The sequence below is a fragment of the Rhynchophorus ferrugineus genome, unplaced genomic scaffold (assembly GCF_030347505.1).
Source record: "Rhynchophorus ferrugineus isolate W39M unplaced genomic scaffold, kcgeb_rfMv2 rfM2, whole genome shotgun sequence".
Taxonomy (NCBI): Eukaryota; Metazoa; Arthropoda; class Insecta; order Coleoptera; family Curculionidae; genus Rhynchophorus; species Rhynchophorus ferrugineus.
The window spans coordinates 22728784-22748960 of NW_027472581.1; the positions used below are offsets into that span (position 1 = coordinate 22728784).

At 30.9% G+C, this 20177-nt stretch overlaps 1 protein-coding gene across 4 annotated transcripts in view; it reads left to right on the top strand.

Annotated features, from left to right (window-relative positions):
* LOC143191556 (zinc finger protein 1) overlaps positions 1-20177 on the top strand; it is a 749575-nt gene that overhangs the window by 714475 nt on the left and 14923 nt on the right. For 2 of the 4 annotated variants that reach the window (XM_076396750.1, XM_076396751.1), the window contains exon 3: positions 17623-17927. In XM_076396750.1, the coding sequence (XP_076252865.1) occupies positions 17623-17927 (305 nt within the window). Of the gene's footprint in view, positions 1-4781; positions 5269-17622; positions 17928-20177 lie in introns of those variants that run through there. The other 2 variants (XM_076396752.1, XM_076396753.1) reach the window with 2 other exon arrangements.

The following is a 20177-nucleotide window of genomic DNA, read 5'->3' on the forward strand; positions in this document are numbered from 1 at the left end:
TTTCCTAGAAAACGTTTGAATTCCTTGGTAACCAACCGTTCATACCGAGATATGACCAGATTATCTGAGAATAAAATAGAAATGTGAATGGAAACATAAGTAAATAGAAAATAGTAGATAAAATTATTAGTTTTTAAATATGTTCCAAGAAGTTCTAGTAGTCTAATTGAATATAAGTTTTAGTTTACCTTAAGAAAAAATATAGAACAAAAAAATATCTGAATACAAAGAACTGCTCTTATTGTATTATATGGTGGAATTTAATGCCTTATTCGATTCTACTATTAATTATTCTACTAATTAATCAATAATTGAAATATTATTCATATTTATTAAAACTATTTTAAATGTTCTACTGTAGTTTTTATCAATAATTATTAATAAAATTATTATTTTTTAAAGATTTTGTTCGTTTATGATTTTTACACCATTATATTCATCATTAATATCTTTAACTGAAGCGTATAAGGTCTTTAAATGTGATTGATCAAAATATTAATTAATATAATTGTTCACTTAATTTAATTGATTGTTACATGTGTTCGAGGGTTTCGTCATTAGTTTTTTCTTTTTCTACTATAAATATATAAATATATTTATATATATATATATATATATATATATATATATATATATATATATATATATATATATATATATATATATATATATATATATATATGTGTAAAAATAACTTTAATATATTTCTTTATATTCAGTTAAAATTATCGATATTCAGTTATGGGAATGTTTTACAATAATAATTAAACAAGCTAAAGAATTAATGTTTGTTAAGAAACATTAATTCCTAACAAATATTTTAAATAGAAATAATTAATTACACTGTGATTCTGACATTTATTAAGAAATTCGAGATATTATCAGGTGTCGTTGCACCGTCTGTAGTTTTATACTGAAGTATATTTAATAGAAAAAACACTACGTGATACTTACGTACACGTGATAATTACTTAGTAAATAAAATATTATTAGGCTATATAAGAATCAATGGGTATTTTAAGTGATTGTAAGTGTATTCAAAAACGGTATTTTTTTAAATTGTATATAAAATTTTTCAGATCTCGAGTAAAAAAAGGGAAAAGTTAAGTATTTTTAAATGTAAACATATTCATTCGATCAGTTTATTAACAATTACAAGTAAAGATACTATATGTGTTAAAATATATTATGAATAATTGAAAATCAAGTTATATTGTATCAATATATGAATATTTCAATATATGTTAACTTAATAAACTCTAAAAAATGTTATCCAAACGCTATTTAATTGTTAAGCGATTCTACACCTCTGATATAACACAAATAAAACTATTACTGGATAATTGCTGCAACTAACCAAAAACCTGCAATACTCAAGTACTCACATAAATGCAACAATAACCAATTTAATATAACATGAAATGAATAAATAATAAAATGCAATGCAGAATAAATTACATATGATAAAACTGCATATATACTAATGTCAGTGTATAATGTTATCATCCCATATATTACCAACGTTAAAAACATAATTTCTAAAAAAAATCTAAAGATAAATCTTAACTATTTTTCATTAATTAATATTTCCGTCGGAATGATTTTTTCAAGAATGGTTGGTTAATCTGTAATAATATTGATATTCAGTTATGGGAATATTGTACGAGAAAAAGTAAAAAGTATTTCGAAATCAATTCTTAAAAATTATTGTAGATAGAAATAATTATTTACAGCGAGACTCCGATATTTATTAAGAAAACTATGAGATTATCAGGTGACATGAGAAACAACTATACTCCCATGTTAACACAAAAGATAATGAAACCGTTTGATCTAGTGTAGTTGTGTAATGAAGTGTATATAAAAGAAAAACACAGCAAGGTAATGGTTACTACACGAACGAAATATTTAATACACGATTAAATAAGAATCAACGGGTATTTTAGCTGATTGTGACCGTATTTTTAAATGATTTTTCACATCGCGAGTAAGATGATAAGGGAAAAACAAAACTCAAATTACTAAATAAATAGTTCATTACATTATCAAAACTTAGTAAAAAAATATCGCAGTGAATTTGTTTTTTAAATTCTAGTCACTTCAACACTTTTGTGTTGTTTAGTGACTTAAACGTAAATTTATTTAATTAGGACTCTGATGTGTATTATAAGGTATCTTTAGTGGACAAAAAAACCAGAATAAGCATATATAAATAAATATACTATACAAACACAGATTATATAAATAAAACATATATAACAAGTGGAGTATAATACAAGAATACAATATAGGAGGATACAAGATAGGATAAAATATAAGAATTAATACATAAATAAATAAATAATATTAGCATTAAAGCAGATATCAAATAATAATAATTAATAATACATAATATATTAATATATTGAGACAAAGCAGTAGATAAAATTTAACGTAAATATTATAAAGATAATTCTACAAAGTAAAATTAATTCTAAGATGAGATATTAAATACAATCTTTGTAAGTGAATTTCGTGTAGATAATTGAAAATGTTTTCGATGTGGTTTTTTTTTGTGAGTTCCCAGATTTTCAGGTACGTTATGTCTATCTCGAATAGATCTTAGAGCTTCACAAGAGAATATTTTGAATCCCAAATGTATCTATATCTATTCGAAACTTGAAAATTTTTCTCTCATGTTTTTTAAATGAAAGTGTTAATTAATATAATAATTATTCAATATTTTCACTGATTGTTAAAACAAATGTGTGAATGTTTTCTCATTAAAGAAGCCTTCTTTTTTTGCTATATAAACTTACTAAAATAACTTTGATATCAATTTATTTAATATTTGATCAATCAAAATATCAAAATATTATCAATATTTGGTTATTGGAGCAAGTAATATATGTATTGGAAGTATTTCGGAAATAATTCCTAAGAAGTATTAGAACTAATTACTTAGTTTAAAAAGCGCGAATCTGACAGTTATTATATATTCCCATGTTAAGACATCAAAAAAATTCAACACTCCGCAGTGGGAGAACAAAAAGAAAATAATTCTGATATGAATTTTTTTTTAAATATTCAGTTAATATATCATATTATCGACATCCAGTTATGGATTTTACAAGAAGAGGAAATTAAATATATTACAAGTATTTCGGAACTAATATCTAAGAAGTCTTGTGTAGTTGAGTACTGAAGTATATTTAATAGAAAAAAACAATGAAAAGCCGTGAATAAAATATTCCTGGATCAATGGGTATTAACCGACTTCAAAAAAGGAGCAGATTTTATGTTCAACTGTGTATTTTTTTTATGTATATTCGCCGATTTCTCCGTCAATTGTGGGTCGATTTTCAAATTTCATTTTTTATTCGATAGTGCATTTCCCAGGTGGTCTGGTAGAAATACTACAGTCAACTGCCTCTATGGTGTAGTAGTTAGTTAGAACATTCAGCTCACACCCGGAGGTCGCGATTCCCGGCGGAGGCAACGATTTTTTTTTGTGTTCTAGTTTAGTTAAAAACAGTTGTCAAATCACCTCTAATCGTTCTTTATTTTCAATCGTTATTTCTTTAGTCCTACTTTTCCTCATACGGGCTGCACATTTACCTGAATAAATTGATGATGTCGAACGCAGAAAAAAATATCAATATTTCGATATTAAAAAAAAATTAATATATCAGATATATATTTATATTTTTAATAAACCATTATAATTAAGTACCAAAATAAATTAAACTTTAAAATTAAGTACTAATATAAAAGGTTATAAAAATATCAAAAAATACCAATATATAGGTCAAAAAAATATTGATATATCCAAATATTTTTAACAAAAAATTAAACCGACTTCAAAAAATGAATCAGAAACTCACTAACAAGTAAAAAATGAAACTTAAATTTTTAACACAAAAGAAAAACGCTTTATAATAAAATATGTACATAATAATCGGTGTAGTAACTATACATCTATGGAAATCTCTAATTAATCTAAGTTGTGCGTATAGTAGAATATAAAGTTCAGTTTAAAGAAGGTTTATATATATATATATATATATATATATATATATATATATATATATATATATATATATATATATATATATATATATATATATATATATATATATATATATATATATATATATATATATATATATATATTAATCTTCTTTTACTTTGACTGTCGAGTGACCAACTTTAAAATCATCCCGGAAGATATCCGGTCTTACCCATCCTGCTTACTGGCGTGACTGGGATCATTTTCCTTATCGGATTTTGCACTTTTGTCTCGGACAATCAGAAATATTAAACAATCACATAAATTAACGACCATGTCACAGCAGTATTCCAACCCGCGGCTATCGCAACAGTAGGAGGACCGTCCTGTTGTCTTTACCACTGCGCTACCAAGCCAAGGTTTAGAATTATTTTTATTTAATTGTTTCAACTACTACTTTGTATATATTTTATTTTAAAACGTTTTTATGTTCTTAAAAATCTAAGTTTCATTATGTCTTACTTTTTTGTGAGTCCCTTATTTATTTTTGTCGGTGAATTTTTTTTATTATAAATATTTTATAAATTATAGTAATTGTATTGACAAATTAAATAAAAATTAAACCATGGTGCGGATTTTCCAGATCGCGAGCGATGAAAAAAAAGAGGGAAAAACAAAAGTTGAGTATTTGCGAAGTAGGCGCCGCGACAGGAAAAATTCCCGAACGGTACGGCGTGTGAGCGGGCGTCATGCCCACGCTCGTTCCAAGATCGGCGGGCCGAGCGTCGAGTTTGGGGGGCGGTAAAACGCGTTCACGTAGCCTCCGCCGCGACCGTGTAGGTAGCAGCAGCGTCCGAGACGATCCGGCTCGGGGGTGGGGAGAGTTTCGCCGGCGTCATCCTCGCGACGGCGGTGGTGGGGATGACGCCCGTCGTCACCGTAGCACGTACAACATCGCACAGTGCACGTCCTGAGTTTGGATCGGTGCGTGGCACGGAGTCTCATTCGGCCATGGTTGCGCGAAGTGAGAACATGTTTAGTTACGACAGTTACTCCTACCGGCTCTGGAGTTTAGCCAATGTCTGGAACACCTGTCAACGTGAGTAGTGTTCCCTATCTGTGCCACTGTCTGTCTCTGTGTACTTATTGTTGTTGTTTACCTCTTGCTTTGCCTTCGGTGTTTTTCGTGCTTTACATATTTTGCCAATTATTTTTAAAAAACCCGCGACCGGACGTTATCTGGATGGCTTCGCTAACACTTAACCCCCGTCACAACTCAGGTACCTCATTTTTTATTTATTTATATCTATTATTTTATTTTACGCAAAGAGAGAGAAAGAAAACAAATCGCGGACCCGGCGATGAAAGTGCTGGAAAAAATTTTGGAGCAACTAATTTATTGGCGCCAACTGTGATCGAAACTGGACGACTGCCAGGGTCTGAAACACCTGTCCCAGCCAGGTTTCTTTTGCCGTTACCATATTCTTATCATCAAACAAATACCGCGGTCAAAACGAAGATCCCCACGTCTATTTTTTGGTTCGGTTGATTATCGGCTAGAGGACGGACCTTCTCAAGTTGCGGACCTGGAGAAATTTATGATTTTTTTCGAGCATGTGTGCGACCATAAACCTGTCGCTAATATGTTCCTCTTCCCATGTCTCGAAATCGTTGACTCTCTGGAGAAATAGTTCTATTCGATGGTAGCGTGATTGGATTGATGCCAAGGTCTGAAACACCTGTCCGTCTTTCCTAGTGCGCTGTTTCTCCAGACGTTTATAGTTCCAGCACAAGTATCCATCATGAAAAACATCCCGCCTCTATTTATATCGGGATTATATAATAAAACTTAATATTCCCACCGAAACCAAACATATAGTTCTGGACGGTTTCCACCACTCACCTGTACGATAAACAAGAAAGGTTATTTTCGACGCGCCAATTCCCATTGGCTGCACGGCATCCGCTATCTTTCTCTTCAAGACCCATTTTACACCTGTTCGTCCCAAACCCCCTCGGGCACACCGGTACGTTGCTATCTTATCTACCTGTTCGTATCGTATCGCACAAGGTGGCACGAAATGGGAGGTGCTTCGTTTTTATTGGACAAATACACTTCTTACCTTCTCTCACCGGATAATGTCCGGTTTTTCATCTTCAACTTACTTTTTAGCACGTTTTTGTTTAGATATATCCGCCTCGTAATTCGCTTATTGTTAATTCTCCTTATTTGTATATATATGTTTCTCATTACTTCGTTATTTATTCTATTAATTTTTGTTGCCATCTCAAACAATATTAACAGTTTATTTTTGTTAAAGAAATTATATTAATAATAGCATATTATAGTATTTAGAGGGTTTTAAAACCAAAATTCTATTATTGAAATATAAAATATAACAAAAATCATTATCATTATACATTTATAACCCTCTAAAAAAATGTTTCGCACCTTTACGATTTATCAGTTAATGTTCATTTACATTAACATGTTTTTAAGGTTTTTTATTAAAATTCCTATTGAAATACTTATCATGTTTTCAGTAAAATCTAATAAGATAAAGTACTTAAGTATATCTTATCATAGAAATATATATAATTTAGCATTAATTTTATGTAACTATAATATAGACATACAAAGAAATAATATGACTAATGTTAGTTTTTTATCAAATATTTATTAGAACAATTGTCTATAATTTCGCATCAATTTTACCTTTATTACTGCTTTTGCTTTACAGAATATATATATATATATATATATATATATATATATATATATATAAAGCCGAATAATGATTATTTCAACTCTACTTTGTAACTCATTAGTTTTTACCAATGATTACTGATTTATTTTACCTGATGTTTGTTTCATAAAATTAAGCATAAAAGTAATAAATAGTAAATTATAAGTAGATTTAACTAGTAGCAACAACATTCAAAAATGTTGTCCACTCTTATTATTTTTCTAAATTATTTATTTTCACATCATGAGCTATATTACCGATGAATTAGCGTTGGAATCAACTAAATTATGATTTTATATTAAAAAACATAATACATAATCAATGTTAACGAAATTCCAATCAGAGATGAACGTAAATATTTATTTTAACTACTATGTTTCTACCTAAAAGAACAAGGAACCATTTTAAAGCCGGACATCTTGAACCGAACTGTTCCAATCTCGACATGGAGCCCGAACCCTGATCGTTTACCTTATGCTTCTCCGGTGGAGCTTTTTTTATCTAAAGGTCCCAAGGTATAGCAGCTAGCTACCTAACTTCTAGGTAATTATTAGTTCCACTTGAAATCGGATATTTTCTATTGGATGCCGTGAAACTGAACCCCACAGTGTTCCAGGTACGCTCTCGTGAAGGAACCATCAACCATCGAAAATGTTTTACAGCTTTCTGGTCCACAGATGCTGGACTTTATTTTTTTCTTAAAAAAAAACACGTGAGTAAGGGGACCGTATATAAACACGAAAATGTTACTGTGTCCGTTGATTATCCATATAAAACACTTTCATTTAAACATATTTAAAAATATTTAGCCAATTTAGCAACAAAACTAGTTGCCTTAGCTTAATATAAGGCAATTGTAATAAATAAGTTTTATATAATAATTCTATGAATACAAAAGTTTATTTTGTATATAAACATATCCTGGATGTGATTTTTTCTTTAAAAAAATAAAAAGGGGACTAAATAAACAGGAAAGTGACAGTTAATTCTCCATATAAGAAACTCTTTCATTTGATTTAACTATTTTTGGCGTAAATATTTATAGGTAAACGTAAATTCGAACAGGTTTAATGTTATTAATATACATCGGTAATAATACTTAATGTACAGCATCTATTTACCGATGTAAAATATAAATTAGTTTAACGTTTTGTTTATATTTCGATCATAAATCAACCAAATATTTTCTATATCTCTGTTTATACGTCGTAAATTTCGATTTACAATCGGTGATTCCAAAACACATTAATTTTTTTAGAGAAGAGATCTTTCTTTGTAACTGTGTTTCACTGTATCCGTTAGTTCAAAATCAAACAATTTATCGATATAATTTACGATGCTATTTAAGTAATCTCTTTGTGATGACGTTAAAAAATGACAAAAGCAACATTGTGCGAAGCGAACGTTCATAATTATGAGGTAGGTCACAATAAATAAGAAACAAAAGCGTTTAATTAGTCCGCGATAAGTCTCCTCGTTCAAGGTTTATAAATATAATTAAAGTATCGCAGCAGTGGTCGTTCTTTTGTTTATTCCACCGACCGATGGTTATTACTTGTAATCGGTACGACTACGTCGGCCGAAGGCGTTCGGCCAGATGTGATTGCTAAATTACCGCACCGGCTCGAATTCTACCACAAGAACAGACAATTTTTTAAGCTTTCCGTCCAGTTAGAGGAAACCCGCGGTTCTCTCGCCTCGTGCATTTCTCGCAACCACGTTTATCCGAATCCTTCGTTTCGTTGTAATAACCATAAATCGATAAGAAACATCGGTGTATGATACCACCGCAATGATAAACGTGCTTAGGTGTTGTTACTGCGTCTCCTGCCTTTCCAGGAACAACGTCAACCGAAAAAAAAGTACCAACCTCTCTCCTCAAGCGCGCTATCGCTTCCACTTTCAGATAACAATTAGCGTTGGGAACTATCGACTAAAACCAGTCGAAACAGTCGATAGTCAAAGAACTAGCGACTGAAAATAGTAATTACTATTTTCAGTCAAATGCACGGTTCGACTGTTTTTTTTATTCGTGATGTCGGTTGAAGATGTACGAATTCTTTCCTGTATAGATCGTGAGGGAGGAAAGGACGGAGATAATTTCTTGGAGCAGTTAATTTTAAATGTGCTTATTATTTTCCATAGTATAAGTGAAACGGAGATATGTTTATTACTAGTTTTAAATAACATAATATAATAGATATAAATAATACAGTAGAACTTAAACAAAACCTAAAAACTAACGATGTACAATAATCATAAATACTAAATAAAAATTAAACATATACTTAATCAATGGAAAAAAAATAATCCATGACATAATTAAAAATGATCGCATAATAACTACTAAAGCTTTTTTAGATAAAATAAATGTTTTATTATTTTTGTAGGATCGTCTCGAACTTTTGCGTGGTTGGGAATCAATATTTTGTGTTTGTCAATATTTTTTTTCAAAGAAGCGTCCGTTGTTGTAAATGAGACTACCGAACATTTAGAAACAAAGTAAAATATCGGTATAGAGCCTAGCCTTCGAAGTATCGAAGTATCGTTTTGAGATTTCGATACGAAAACCTAGAAATTTTGTGGGAACGTATCGACCTTCTGTTTTTAGATATCTTCCTTTGGACGTTAAGTGAATTTTGCCTAATTTGGTATCGACATTTTGTATTCTGAGATATTTTCTTGTTCAAAGAAGTATCTAAGTTGTAAATGACACTATTGAACTTTTAGAAAGTAAATAATCGATATTAAAGCCTAATGTTTTCGAAGTTTTGTTTATCGATTTCTCACCTCGGTCATCAAGTTAATTTTGTGTGGAAAATAGGACTGGAGAGGAACACTTCGATACAAAAACCTAGAATTTTTGTAGGAGCGTATCGAACTTTTCTGTTTAGATATATTCCTCCGGACAAATGAATTTTTCGTGGTTTGGTATCGAAATTTTGTGGTCGGCGATAGTTTTTTGTCCAACATATCAATATTTTTTTCAACGAAGCATCCATTGTTGTAAATGAGACTACCGAACATTTAGATGCAAAGTAAATCATTATTTATGATTTGTAAGTCAATATTTCTTTCTTCTATGGTTCAAAGTAGTTCGGATGCCATCGTCATAATTAAATACAACGTTACATAAAATAAGTATACAGTATACATAAAGAAGTTAGAGTACTAAAAAATGTCGTTAAAGAAACAAGTAATGTGTAAATGAGTCGAATATAAATCGTCTAGCATAACATGTATAATTAAAGTGAGTAAATAAAGTTTATTAACAGATAAGAATATATTTTATTAGTTGCTAAAGCTAAATAAGCACATTAATGGAAAATCAGTCCTTCGAGCTAATGCACGTATTAATTTCTATAAACATAAATATTTGGTGAACCGAAATCGGGGTTATTTTTTATAAAAATATCGAAATATCGATATTTTTCGCCTCGACCATCCTACATCTCTAACGTGCGTAGTTGCTAAACGCATTAAGGCATTATCTATGAAAAATATAAATTAATTAAATACCGTATTACTTTTTAAAAAACCCACCGTCGATTCGCCGAAACGTAGCCGTATAAAACTGGAATATATCCAAAATAGAATAATTCATTGCGACGTAACATCATAAAAGAAATAACTCGTTCCCTATTCCAGACTTTCGTGTCAACATTTCGCGAAACATTGTGTCATAAGGACAAAATAAGTGCAAAATGATAAATCGATGCGATTTTTTCCCAAAATACGAGAGCCGAAATCAAAATCTTTATTTACTTTACCATTTTCCGTCTATTATATCTAGAAAATGACTACCGGCTCCATCTAGCGTTCGTGAACGGAACCGAATCGTGGTTTAACGGTAGGTGGCGCCGTATGCCGGAATACATTTTTCCGTTATAATTCAACGGATTTTTTTTTGCGAAAGACCATTTGTAAAATGGAAACGTTTAATAATGAGCGGATGAAAAAATATGGGATTCGCGATATTGATGTAATTTACCAAAATCAAAATATAGCTTTAATATCTGTCGTATAATATGCATTAAAAATGTGTCCCGTATTGGAGCAAATTTACGGTCGAAATTAATTGATTCCGTAATTTATTAGCGCAGTCAAGGTTAGTTGTCTGGCCGTTTTGCCCGCGGATTGATGACGGTAAATGAATCGACTTAACATTGTGACGGTTTTTTTTCATCAAACATGATTTAGGGTTATAGGTTTTTGCGTATTTGTCTTTTAAGTATTTCGATGGTATCTATTAGTGTTGGGAACTATCGACTGAAATTGACTATCGACTGTTCAGTAAATGACCACTTTTTACTATCGACTGTTTTCAGTTGCTATTTTCGGTCCTGTTACTATTTAATATCGACTGTTTCAGTCATACTTTTAGTTACTATATCATTTCATTCAGATCATTTTTAATTATATCATGGATTAGCTTATTTCTATGATTATGTATATATTCTCCAAGTGTATATGCAAATCCAAGTTATCATTAGATAACAAGGTATTGCTGTATGAGTCTATACTCAAGCCCATTTGGGCATATGGAATCCAATTATGGGGTACAGCTAGCAAATCTAATATATCCATAATTCAACGGTTCCAAAATAAGGTGTTGCGTGCCATTGTTGATGCTCCGTACTATATTTCAAATAAAGTGATACAACGCGATATTCCTCTAGAACCTATAACGAGTGTAATTCAACGTGTTTGTTTAAAGTACTTCGAAAGAGTGTCAGTGCATCCCAATGTACTCGCTAATCAGCTAAATATGCGACGTGATAGTGAAGCGCATAGACTAAAACGTTTAACACCACCTGATGGGATTACTGGACATATGTAGACTTTAGAATAAGCTTTAGAATAAGACTAATTAATTAGGATAATATTTTATACAGAAGATTGCTTAATGAAGTGATTTTCTATATGCCATGTATATATAATATGGTCATAAGAAATACTTATTGCCAATAGGGCAGATTGTGGACTCACGAAGAGCAATAAAAAAATGTATATGTTTAATTTTTATGTAATATTTGTGGTTATTATACATCTTTACTTTTTAGGTTTTGTTTAAGTTCTATTTTATTGTCTATATTTATTATAGTATATTATTTAAAAATAGCAATTAACACATCAAAATACGATAAAACATTAGTGGGGCCATTCCTTTTTACATATCCACACAACATTCAAATATAAAAGTAATCCTAGTTCGTTTAAAATGAAATTATAAATTGCATGTTATGTATTATTATTATAATAGTATTCACTAGTTATTTTTCCCTTTTTTTTTTTAAGTTAGTTTGTGAAGAAATTTGTTCATACTACTGTTGGAAGATATAACCACATATAAAATTAACTGCCCCAAGCAATTATCTCTCTCCTTTCCTCTCTCGCAATTTGTACAGGAAAGGATTCGTATATTTTCGTCTGACATCAGGAATTGAGAAAAAAAACGTCGAACCGTGCATTTGACTGAAATAGTAATTACTATTTTCAGTCGCTAGTTTTTGGACTATCGACTGTTTTCAGTCGATAGTTCCCAACGCTAGTATCTACGTACGAGTCCGATGTTTATACCGGGCGACATATTAGCAATCGCGGGAATGTGTCGAGCACATGGAGGTATTGTTGTGGGAACGGGATTGTTGAATGACATTCCGACGAGATCGGATTTTATGAAAAATTCACGACACGGGACGATAAAAATAAGACAATTCACCTGCCGGCCATATTTCAGGAAACTTCTCGCGTATATTTTTAAACTGTTTATTCCCGTTTTTATTTCTTCATAGGTAAAGATATTCCCCGTCATATTTTTAACTCGAAACATTGTTTGATCCGAAGCGTAAGCGGTTCGTCAATCGGCAGCGATCCGGTCTGTTATTCTTTTCTGATGCTTCTCGTAACGTTTTCAAGAAGCGGCACTTAGTACGCGTTAAAATGTCATCTTCCTCTGCTTAACACTTTTTATTTATCCGATCGAGGGAATCCAATTCCTTAAATTGATTCCAATTTCAGCTTGGTTTTATTTTTTTATATCATTGTTGAACTCGCCGTTAAGACACGAATCCATGTATGAGTTAATACTGATGGCAACATTATTTTATTATTCAGTATATCGATGTAACTTCACCAAGACGGTGTTAGTCTAGAAATTTGCAAAAAAAATTGAAATTTGTTTTATATTTTCAAAGCTTAATCCTTTGAGAATATACCCTTAAAAGGATTCTTCAAAATTTAAAATTTTCTTCTCTATACATTATTCTGTCGAAATCAAAAAGTAATCTCGAGAAAATAATTAAAATTTTGAAAAGTTCTCTTAATGGATTAAGCTTTGAAAATAAAAAAAATCGATTTCAAATTACTAGATTGATCTCTAGATCCGGTGTTACGGACACTGACACTAACAATTCGACCTTAGTTATTTGATTTAAAGTAAACAAATGGTATTTCGTTAACATTTGGATTCAGCTGTCACATGATCGAGACTGTCACGTGATATTGTTTATAACAGCAATGTTCTCCACTTTTTTCCTTTAGGGGAAATCGAGAGAAACGCTCGAATTTCAAAGGCACATACATAGTTTTCACATATCTTTTTATTTTATCTAAAATTATCAGATATTTATGTCTAATATTATTGCTGAGCTGATGATATAATAACTACTTCTATGGTGTAATGGTTAAAACTTTTAGCTCCTAAACAGAGGTCGCGGGTTCGATTCCGGGCGCGGACAATAACTTTTTGTTGTTGCTTACTTAGAGGCCTGAAACTCTTTATTTTCAATCATTGTTTCTTTATTCCTATTTTTCCTCATTTCCTCGTTTTTATTTCTTGTTTTACGATTTCTCTTTATAAATAATCTAATCTTGGGTTAAATTTGCACCAATATTGTTCTTTTATGCATCAGAATTGATCTATTCACATACAATAAACTTAGTTATAAACAAAGTAAAAAATTCATTTATTAGAAAACCTTCACAAAAATTTGTTAGAAATATCACTATATTTAATAGATCCCGTCTATATACAAATTTCTTGATAATTATAAAGAATGTAAAATAACCAAGTAGATAGCAACTTTAATTAGTGTTCAGTATTTTTATATGTAAAATCAGTATTGTAAAATTGTGACCAAAAAGTATATTTTGTATACCGACATAGAATGTATAGAACATTACTTAATAAATTAAAGTAATTAATGAATATTATAATTATAATTCTAAGCAAATATAACATATAATTTTATCATAAGTTTTAATTTATCATTATAAATATTAGAGAAAGTTGCGGAGTAATATGAAATCTACAAAAAACATTACAAAGTACTGTTTATTTAAATGGTTGGTTCTTTCCTTTAATATTACCACACATTTTTTAAATCTCGTTTCTTAAAATATCTGCTATTTATTTATTTTTCTTCTCGAAATTAAAAGCTTTAATCTGTAATATTATAGGCACATTGTTCTTTATGGGCATTGAATAGTTCACTAGAATAAAGTTTCATTAAAGTAACAGAATGCACTCATGTCGAATTTTCGTTCCCATAACACCGATGAGACTAAATTCGGTTTAGCTTGATCTCTCGCAAACATCGAATACCGTATAATTATTTATAAAAGTATGCAAAACATCTATATTTAACAAATAACTTAATACGACATAGGTGGCGTATGAATCACTTTTCAACCAGACTGAATAAGGGGCATTATGATGGAAAAAGTGTTACTTATAAGCACCTGAATTCTTCGGAAATATCTCAAAATATACAATACCTTTGCAGTCTCGCCAAAATCACGGCATCATCTTTTTTAAATGCGACTCAGCTCGAGATAATGCACGCTGATTCATTACGATTAGAGTAGAATTATATTCGAATAATATTACTGCACACTATCCATTTTTACCACCTGTTTGTTCATTACAGATATCTATACATATCTCTAGAATATGAACTTTTAAATAATTTATCATTTGTTCTGTCAAAGAGATACCAGAATTCTGTCACTAGAAAACAATCTTATTTCCAGTCAGAGAAATTATTTGAATATTGTGGTTGCTCAGTCACAATAATAGCCTTCTCAAATAATACGTTGACATGTGTAAAATTCAAGAGTTTTCGTTTCACAAATCAAAGGCAGACAAATTTTCTACCACATTTCATTCGATTTTAAAAACACTGTACTACATAAGCAGGTGGTTTGAATTTAATCAATTCTGTAACATTTTTAACCGAACTGTACCCAAAATTCCATCTGCAATGCAAATTAAGACAAATTTTTTCGTTGTGAAAACCAATGCCTGATCTAAATGACGGGTGATGTTCAAACTCAACGTTAAATTAACAAGAAAAATATTATAAAACCCTTTAAGCAAATTTTAACAGTATGTATATGATAAACCGATATAACTTTTTGGTCATCCTGACGATCAAATCAAGTCAGATAAGTTTCTTAATTATATGTTCAACAGCGTAATATATCGTCAAAAAATGATCTATTTTGTTGTTATTTCTTCATAAATGCATTCATGACAAAAATACGATAATGAAGCAAAAAGGAAAAAAATATTTCAACATTTGTAACTTTTTCATTCATAAATTTAAGAGGGTGATCTTCTCATTTATAATCTGATGATTGATTTTTACAATCGTTCGTTTTTTTTGTAAATCCAATTATAACACTTGCTGAACGCAATATGCGCAATATATACCTTTCGAATGCTAAGAATAAAGCATAGATATAAAGCATCCCGAAACGTAAATGTTTAGACATTGAAATAATATTTTTACCGCTCGCTGTGACCATATTGTACCTACATTTGTTCGTCCGACATTTTTCTGCCTAACAAAGGCTTCTAATTTAATCATAAACAGACACGAAAGGTACGCAGCCGTGTGCTTAACAGGGGAAACAATTATACCAACTTAAAATTTATTAGGCACTTCCGGCGACGGATCAATTATACAAACTACTTCGCACCACGCATCTGTTTATTTGTTGGAATTGGGAAAATCAGTCTCGTTTCGTTGGTTTTCTTACATCTTTTCATATTTTCTTACTTAAATTGTTCATGATCTTTTTTAAAGAGTCACATCTTGATTTTTTATACAATGCTTCTCCAGTGTATTAGAAGATCATTTCAATTCGCCAAACCTAAAGTGAATATCCTATGACACTACATTATGATTATCACGTCATTTTTTGATATATATTTGACAGATCTCAACTTCAAACATCTTTTGACTCATCCGCTAGGTAATTTGATCATTTCCAGATCGGTATACAACATATCTATAAAAAATAAATTGCTTTATACCATTATAAATATATTATTAATAATTTTAAGCTGTATAATACCACAATAATATATTATTTAGTGTCGCTAATCTAAATCTTACCGTCTCCATTTGTTAACCTTTGCTTAAAAATAATTTCATTTACACTCTTCAAAATCATTTCCTTTTATAGCTCTTTTCATCATCATTATCAATTATTAATTTATCACATCAATATATTTTTTTAATTACGTCTTACGATACGCTACTTGAGCTAATGTTTAAGATTAAACACTTATACAATATACAAGTTCACAATTCGTTTTAACCTTTTGATTTTCTGCAGCAGCTGTATTGCTTCTTCTACACTAACATGATTTAAATTCCTTTGATTTCGAGGTCATAGTGTAGTACTTCGTTGGTTATGTAGAGATAAGCATTGGTAATTAATCAAAGAACTTTATTTTGGAATCGTTGGATAACTAGTAGGTTTGGTGTTTTAGTGCAACCCCATAAGTCTATATAGGCTTTATAATAAACTGATAAACTATTCTCTTCTACGTATCTTCCGACAAGCCATATCTTTGATCTTGTGTCCGATCTGCTTTCCTCCACTATTTGTCTAATGTGATGTTTCCAATTTTACCTACCACCGAGATGGATGTCATTTCACCGCAACGCAATTTTACATGAACATATATAGATTTGGAGCTCTTAAGCTATATTGTCCAGTCTCTGGTTTCTTTGTCGATTTTGTATGTCAACTGCATATTTTCTATAGTCCAAGGCAGAGACATATCTTTTGTCATAATGATAAAGCAATGTTAATGGATACATTTCTTTTTATCTTAATTCATATTATATAGGATATTATATCTGTTATATAGAACATAATATATATTAATATATAATATGTCTATATAATTATAGAACTATAATCTTTATTATTTCATTATTTTTCTCATTAACTATAAATTGTAAATTTTCTCTCATGTATATAAAACTGTATATAAAATAATTTCGCCATATATATATATATATATATATATATATATATATATATATTATGAATATTATGAGTAGTACCAAAAATTCAAGGTTATTTTGATATTAGATCTTTCGAAATAACAAAATGAAAAATTCGTAATTAAATTGCAAATAGAACAGTCGTGGACCACCTAAAATGAAATGTTGGCTTTCGTCAGACCTCTTAGAGAATCTTTAACGTTTTTTTGTCAAATGTTGTTGCAAATACAAATACGGATTTGATATTACATTATTACAACTATAAATTCATTGTATATTCTCACAATTTCGGTTTGATTTCCGCGAACCTATTGAACGATTTACATTTCCATGGATATTATCCTGACTAATGTAACTCAATCATAATAGTTTTACCGTACAACCTAGGTAACATCTGTAACAAACAAAAACAACTTCATTTTGAACTAAAATGTCAGGTGTCGATGATCTGAACGAGATAAAACCATACATATCTGAAGAAATCGATGAAGCGTCGCTCTATCACGACAAACTTTGTACGACTCTCGATAGCCGCCATCCAAGAAACCCCAACGATAACCGCCGATTTTTTCCTTTCCAGCTCCGCTGACAAACGGAAGCCTCAAAGAAGTTGAAGACCTCAACACAATCCCCGAATATTTGATCAAGTGCCCCCATTGCCAGAAAGGATGTCAGAGTTTCTCGGCGTTGAAGGAGCACACGGAGCTCGTGCACACCGAACTGACAGCTTCGTCGGAGACCAGCATGTCAGTTACCAGTGCCGTCTCCCCAACCCCTCTGGGAGGGCCCGGTGGTCCTTACGGATGCACCCAATGCAGCGCGTCCTTCGCATCGAAAGAACAATTAGAGAAGCACGAACTATTACACTCACCGAACGCTCAAGTGGTAAGTCACCGTTGATTATTTATCAGTGAGAATAACTGTTTTGCTTACCTTTGTCCCAATGCAACCAACAATATCTAAATAGTTTACTCATAATGCACCCATGTCATTGAGTCACGTTTCTTTGTTGTTCTTTCAGATTCGCCTGGATTTCTTATCTATTCGTTAGTAAAAATATTATATGATGATTCACAGATCTGTCTGTCTGTTCGAATCCATTCCAGAGGTCGCAGTCCATCCTACATACGGGCTTTACCGCATACGGTTTCCACTTTCGAGAACACATTTTTGTGGTATTCGTTAATCACGTAGATTTTTTTAATCAATTATCTCATTCTTTGAATTCAGTTCGAATTAATATTTACCAATATGCATATGTGTAGGTGAAAGTTTTATGAAATGATATAGTTTAGCTTTCTAATATAACATAAATTATTACGTTATTCATGTTTATCTAGACGAAGAAATAATTTATTAGAACTGTGAAAGAATATATTAGGTTTGTATGTTTTTATTTATTTATATTTATTCCCGTTAAGTAGATATTTGTTGAGATAAATTATTACGTTAATCTCCTACATTTTTTCTCATCTTTCTGGATACATTGCGATACCACGTCAAAAGGACGATGTTGGTTGCTTGTATTTTGGCACTTCTTCAGCATTTTGAAACCGGGTGGACCATAGACGCTATGTCTCATGAATACGCGACAACAGCGTATATTTAACAACTCCCGTAGAATGTAGCCGAGGGTTGTCAATCTAGAGAATGACTTTACGTCTGTTACTCGCTACTACTAGTCTTTTTTTGCAACAATGCGTCTTTCAATATGTCGTATTGAACACATTCGTTGGATTTTAACAACTCATAATACCAGCATAAATATTCCGCTTCGATGTCATTATGGATATTTCATCTGGACTAAATCATGACTTAGTAGTAGATTCATTTTCGTTATCAGTCACAGTACGCCACAGAGAACTCCCAACCTACCAAGCAATTACGTTCAAATGGTTCGAAATGGCATTTTCGTCCATTTCGTGTAGTAACCATATACAATTTTAAGATAGTTCTTTTCGAAACTACTAAATTGTCTGAGAATTCTTTGATAGCTCGATTTTCGTCCAATAGGTCTTGCAATTCACTGTCTGTTCTTAGTCATTAATATCAAGATCGCCACTTTAAATTGTCAAATTCACAACTGACACCTGGTATATAACGGAAGAACAACACCATACATTTCTAAAAGTGTTTTGATGATGATGATTTTGTTAGAGAAGTATCAAAACCCTAGAATAAATAAATATCAGTGAGGAACATACATGCAAGTTTTTGTTTTTTAAAATCAATTTTGTTCGGCTTCATAATTCTGTAAGTCTGTATTTTCTGTTGTTGAGGTATGGCATTTTGTTGCGATTGTTGAGGTTACAGCTTCTTAAAAAGGTTTTTACCAATTTCAGCACGCCTTGCTCGGTATTCTCTTATCTACACCACAATTTCCTGATGTTCCGTTGTGAGCACCAACAGCTTCCGTTCTTCCGCGTACAATAAAACAGTAAAATACCACGAAAATATCTTTATTTCCACATGCATAGTAAAGGTAGTTTTAGGCTTACAGCTACTAATAAAATGCCACTATGATGAAATTTAATTTAAATATATTTGTCATTTGACAGCTCTTCGCTTAATTAGCATCGCTTTTTTTAACTAAAGAAATTTGTTCTAAAATTCTGGTAAATAAACTGGATATTGGGACAATTAATTGATTTTAGTTATGTAAATTTAAGCTTTGCGAAGCTTTTTAAACGTCACTAGTGCAGCAACAAAAGCGACTACCTTTATTAGTTTCCGAATTTTATACATTCTATGTTAACTGAACTGTTAACTGGTCTCCTAGTTTAACCGTGAGTTTATTCTTAACACCTATCGTTATTAGGATTGCAGCATTAAATAGTTTATGCCATCAAAGACTTTTTGTGTGCTATCGCAGAATTCATCGAAAGGTTGCAAGATCCTTTAGTTTTGTTGGTAAGCATCAAGCACATTTCTTAATCAAAATTAAAGCTTCATTAGGATTTTCTTTATTCATAAAATATACAAATATAGAGAACCATCGATATTATTTATTTACGTTCAGGATACAAAGATAACAATGTTGTGCATCAAAAGGCATTACAATAAACATTATATTTTTGAAATACTGTTTAAAATTATTTGTTCCACTTGAAATTAAATATTCGTAGCTCAGACAGG